Source organism: Gymnoscopelus braueri (genome assembly GCF_963280865.1).
Source record: "Gymnoscopelus braueri genome assembly, contig: SCAFFOLD_131, whole genome shotgun sequence".
In the NCBI taxonomy this organism is placed as follows: domain Eukaryota; kingdom Metazoa; phylum Chordata; class Actinopteri; order Myctophiformes; family Myctophidae; genus Gymnoscopelus; species Gymnoscopelus braueri.
Genome location: NW_027660868.1, coordinates 94,060 through 99,118, shown reverse-complemented (window position 1 = coordinate 99,118; position 5,059 = coordinate 94,060). Strand labels below are relative to the sequence as shown.

Here is a 5,059-nt window from a genome sequence, read left to right as displayed (position 1 = left end):
ATGCCCTGTTCTCCTACAAACCAGGATGACACCACAAGGACTTTGAAAAATTCCTCTATCCACAGTCCATCTCAAAGCCAGAAAAGATAGGGAAAACAATAAAACGTCTGGCATTTGAGATGGATCTGTGGGACCAGAAGAATTACATGTAACGTGAGTATGATACTTACTTACACTCCATAAGTAATGTGAAAAACCAAAAAAAAATAGACTATGTCAACAGTTAAATTTCTTAAAGGAGAATTTTGGACTAAAGTTTTCTTACAATTTCTATGACGTTATATCTTAGGATGAATGGTACAGTAGAAAAATTTCATAACTCCACCCCTGAGCCGCCACAGCTTAAAAGGTGCGCGGATAGGCCTTAGGTTAGATCACATATTTTAATAGCTTTTTTTTTTTTTTTTTTTGGTGAGATCTGACGTTCATAGTGACAGAACACTGTCCCAAAAAAAAAAAAAAAAAAAAAACAGAAGTCTCGCTAGACGAGATTGAAATCTCGAGATTTCAATCTCGTCTAGCGAGACTTCTGTTTTTTTTTTTTTTTTTTTTTTTGGTTGCATAGTGTTCTGTCACTATGAACGTCAGATCTCAAAAAAAACAAAAAAAAAAAAAGCTATTAAAATATGTGATCTAACCTAAGGCCTATCCGCGCACCTTTTAAGCTGTGGCGGCTCAGGGGTGGAGTTATGAAAATTTTCTACTGTACCATTCATCCTAAGATATCATAACGTCATAGAAAAGGTAAGAAAACTTTAGTCCAAAATTTCTCCTTTAATGGAAAATATTCTTAATAGTTAACGGACCAGATAAACAAAAAACATAACATGCCCTGTAGAGCTTTTGGAATTGGGGTTTAATTAAACATTTTCTCTGTCACTCTGTTTCCATATTGTCACACACACTGCAGCAGCCTGGCATCATGCACACATCATGTATAACTGACTTGTCTGTGCCCTCGACAAAAAGATGCTCAAGGACCCTCTTACGGAGACAGCGTTTTTGTCTGAACTGATCCACCAGGGACCGCATACAAGGCTTTATGTACTGTACCTTATTATTAACAGATCCTCAGACTTGGTGCTCAACAAAATTACCATAAGCATATACAAGTAAGCAGTGTATAGTAAAAATCTATATTCATCATATTTTAACAAAACTCCAAATTCTATTGTGCCAAGAGAAACAAGCGTTACAACCCACAGATCCATACAGAGATCAATAGTTCTCTATCTCAGACTCTAATGATTCACTGTGACAATCTATGACATGAATGACTCATTAAATATGACACATGTGCTGCATAGGCCTGGATTGTTTACAGTAGGATTGATACATCCATCTATTGATCACTAATTACTGATAGTTATAATTGACTAGTCCATACCCGGTCGACGCATCTGTGGAGTGATATGCGCACATGATCTGGCAACCCAGGAGGCAGTTTGTCCCATAGCTGGGCAGCCCCGTAACCATAGCGACATTCTTTTACACAAAAACGCTAATAAACAGCTGAGATTTGGTGAAATAGCAGTTGCATGCACATGGTAATGGTCAATGGCTGTGAGCAATTTCAGATCAATTACTCCAGCTACTGAGGAGAACCGGGCAGAACCAATTTTGGCCTCACCACACACTACAGAGGTTTGTCAAATTATAGGAGGATTGATAAACATAATGAGGGTGGACACACTAGGATCAATAGCTCTATTTATTGCAGTGATTCCCAACATGTGGATCTGGGCCCACTGGTGGGCCGTGAGGATATTATAAGTGGGCCCCCAAATAATTGGCAAAACACTGAGATTGTATTGATAATATAACATTAAAGCGGCACTAAGTCACTTGTTTTAATGAATACATTTTTAATACAATATAACTTATACAAGTGGGGTGGTTGATGTTTCTAGTACATTGTACTTTTCAGTGAAATGTTTAGACCTTTAGACTGAGGTGATGGACAGTTATGTGATGGATGTGACATGAACTCATTAAGGCCAATTTGTGCATTGAGCGAAGGTCGACGTGTCGTGCTACGAAAGCTATGTCAAAACAACAAAGAATGTGTCGTAAATAACGCGTACCTCAAGAGGAAATGTTTCAGATGCTTAATAAAATGTTGCACACTCTGATTGGTTGGGAAGATGCACAAGACTACATCCAATTCCTTGTTCACGTTCTGTGGCAACGCAGCCAGTATGAATGCTCAACACTCAGAACGTTGAGAGACAAGTAGTGTAACACGTCTTTTGACACTTGTCACACTGAGCTTAAATTGTCCTTTAGAGATCCACCTCATACACAGGTGGTCTCCTGCCTCGTCCTGCCGCTTCAGCTCCTCCTTGTTGATCCACCTCCTCATACAGGTGGTATTCTGTCTCTTCACTGGGTCCAGCTTCAGCACCTCCTTGTTGATCCACCTCCTCATACTGGTGGTATTCTGTCTCTTCACTGGGTCCAGCTTCAGCATCAGAACGAGCAACATTATAATAAACTATCTCAACGTTCTCTCGTACTACATCATAGTAAACCAGGTCAATGTTCTGCGCTCCTGCACAACGCCTTCTGATGACCTGGAGAAACACAACAGTGACCAGTTTTAATTAACTGGCTCAGACGTGGCTCTTTTCAATTAAAAATGTCTGACTGCTTTATTTACAGTGCAGTCTCATGTTGAATAAAAAAAATAATTACCTTCCAGAGACGATAGAGGCCACCAGTTATCAGGATCAAAAGCACCAGCACTGTGACGGTACATTTCAGGATGTTAGATGTCAGATGAGAAGCTGTGAGAGAAATATGTTAAACATGTGAGCATAAGATGTGAGCAACATCAAACATAATGTAAAGAACAACTCTAATTAAAAGGATCTATTTAATGGAATTTGCTTAATATTTCTAAATGTATGTCATATTCAAGTTTGCTTGATTGAGTTTCATATTGTGACTTGAAAAGACCATAATTCATGTTACCTGTGACAGTCAGAGAGAGGACCTCGCTCTTAGAGGAGAAGTGATGGGAAAAAACGTAGATGTGATAAACACAGCTGTAATTTCCATGGTGGGTGTGGTTTGCTGCAGTAAACAGGAAGGTGGCAGAGTGATTGACAGCTGTCTGTGTATGGTTTTGAGTTGTGTTGTATCCAGTGATGTTGTGTGTTGTGTTGGATACACTGATGTTGTGTGTTGTGTTAGATACACTGATGTTGTGTGTTGTGTTGGATACACTGATGTTCTGTTGTGTTGGATACAGTGAGGTTGTGTGTTGTGTTGGATCCAGTGAGGTTGTGTGTTGTGTTGGATCCAGTGAGGTTGTGTGTTGTGTTGGATCCAGTGAGGTTGTGTGTTGCGTTGCATACACTGATGTTGTGTGTTGTGTTGTAACCAGTGAGGTTGTGTGTTGTGTTGGATCCAGTGAGGTTGTGTGTTGTGTTGTGTTGTAACCAGTGGTGTTGTGTGTTGTGTTGTAACCAGTGATGTTGTGTGTTGTGTTGGATCCAGTGAGGTTGTGTGTTGCGTTGGATACACTGATGTTGTGTGTTGTGTTGTAACCAGTGAGGTTGTGTGTTGTGTTGGATCCAGTGATGTTGTGTGTTGTGTTGTGTGAGTGATTGACAGCTGGCTGGGTGTAGGTGTGTGTTGTGTTGGATCCAGTGAAGGTGAGGTTGAAGAAGCCTCCTGGGTACTGTGGCTGGATGGAACAGATGATGGTGAAGTTGGAACCATTGAACACCTGCAGCCCCTGTTGCTGGCCCTTAGAAACCCCGTTCATGTCGGGTACAAAGGTGATGATTGGCTTAAACAGCAGATCTGTAACAAGACAGAGGTGATTGGCTGAAAAAACAGATAGATAGATAGATAGATAGATAGATAGATAGATAGATAGATAGATAGATAGATAGATAGATAGATAGATAGATAGATAGATACAGATAATGTAAATAATATGTCATTGTTGAAGTCCTTGTTTTACCTGAACAGATAACCTCCAGTCTGGCAGTAGAATTACCAGACATCTTTGTTCCACACTCCCTCAGTGAAGACTCAGACCCAACACAGGAAGACGAAATCCACCACACAGGTTCATGTGTAGGACCAGAACTCCTTTCTCTTGAAACAGCAGAGCCACAGTCCAGCTGTCTACACACCACAGATGATGACTTCAGGTTCCAGTCAGACCAACCATCCACTGGTCTCCACTCTCCCTGGTGTTTCATCTCCAGTATACCAATACACTTACTGGTTCCTCGCACCAACCTGACATCACCAGACTCTGTACAGAGAGAAGACAGTAAACAGTAATATATATATATATATATATATATATATATATATATATATATATATATATATATATATATATGATGAAAAAACTATTCAAACCAAAGTCTTTGCTTGTCTTTTACCTGAGCAATTGAGTTCAACAGTCTTGCCAGATGAGCTAATGTTTCTAGTTGAGTTTGAGGTTCCACAGTCCAGGAGAACAGACTCATTGCCTTCACACTGGAACTCTTCGGTCCACATTGAAGTGTTCACTTCTCCATAGAGCACCCCCTGGAGGACTGAAGTATTCCCACAGCCAAGCTGCCTACAGACCACCTCTGCATCCTGCTGGTCGAAGTCACCTTCATACACTGAGACCCACGACTCATTAGACTTCACCTCCACTCTACCTGAACACATACTGGTCCCATTCACCAACCTCACAGACTCTGGGGAAAAAGAGAGAGAGAGAGAGAGAGAGAGAGAGAGAGAGATGAGAGAGAGAGAGAGAGAGAGAGAGAGAGAGAGAGAGAGAGAGAGAGAGAGAGAGAGAGGGGGGGGAGAGGGGGAGAGGGAGAGAGATGTACATTTTAAGTCATACAATTTGGCTGATGACAAAGACATAAAATATTTAAATCAAGACCAGAGATATATTGTGTTGTGGGCAAGATGAGCGTTACAGTGTATTACACATTAAACATAATAGGCATAGTACCCCATCATAACATAACATGTAGCTTAATAATAAACCAGAAGTGTTTTTTAGACACACAGCAAGTAATGGCTCCCATGGCTC

General features: G+C 40.6%; 1 protein-coding gene across 1 annotated transcript; it reads right to left on the bottom strand.

Moving 5' to 3' along the window:
* Positions 1-1,654: 1,654 nt before the first annotated feature.
* Positions 1,655-4,599, bottom strand: LOC308081125 (uncharacterized protein). The gene is made up of 5 exons (XM_080457520.1): positions 4,407-4,599; positions 3,974-4,273; positions 2,974-3,810; positions 2,695-2,786; positions 1,655-2,573 (listed from the first exon to the last, which is right to left on the bottom strand). Exons 1-5 carry the CDS (start codon positions 4,522-4,524, stop codon positions 2,283-2,285), a joined length of 1,638 nt encoding a protein of 545 aa, XP_080313646.1. The 5' UTR covers positions 4,525-4,599; the 3' UTR covers positions 1,655-2,282.
* Positions 4,600-5,059: the final 460 nt, after the last annotated feature.

What these genes read in the sequence shown, in the direction of transcription:
- LOC308081125 (XM_080457520.1), bottom strand. Translation starts at nt 4,524, where the DNA reads ATGTGGACCGAAGAGTTCCAGTGTGAAGGCAATGAGTCTGTTCTCCTG. An exon ending in CCTCTCTCTGACTGTCACAG is followed by an intron (nt 2,787 to 2,973) that starts GTAACATGAATT and finishes TTTCTCTCACAG; the next exon opens with CTTCTCATCTGACATCTAAC. An exon ending in GCCTCTATCGTCTCTGGAAG is followed by an intron (nt 2,574 to 2,694) that starts GTAATTATTTTT and finishes GTGTTTCTCCAG; the next exon opens with GTCATCAGAAGGCGTTGTGC.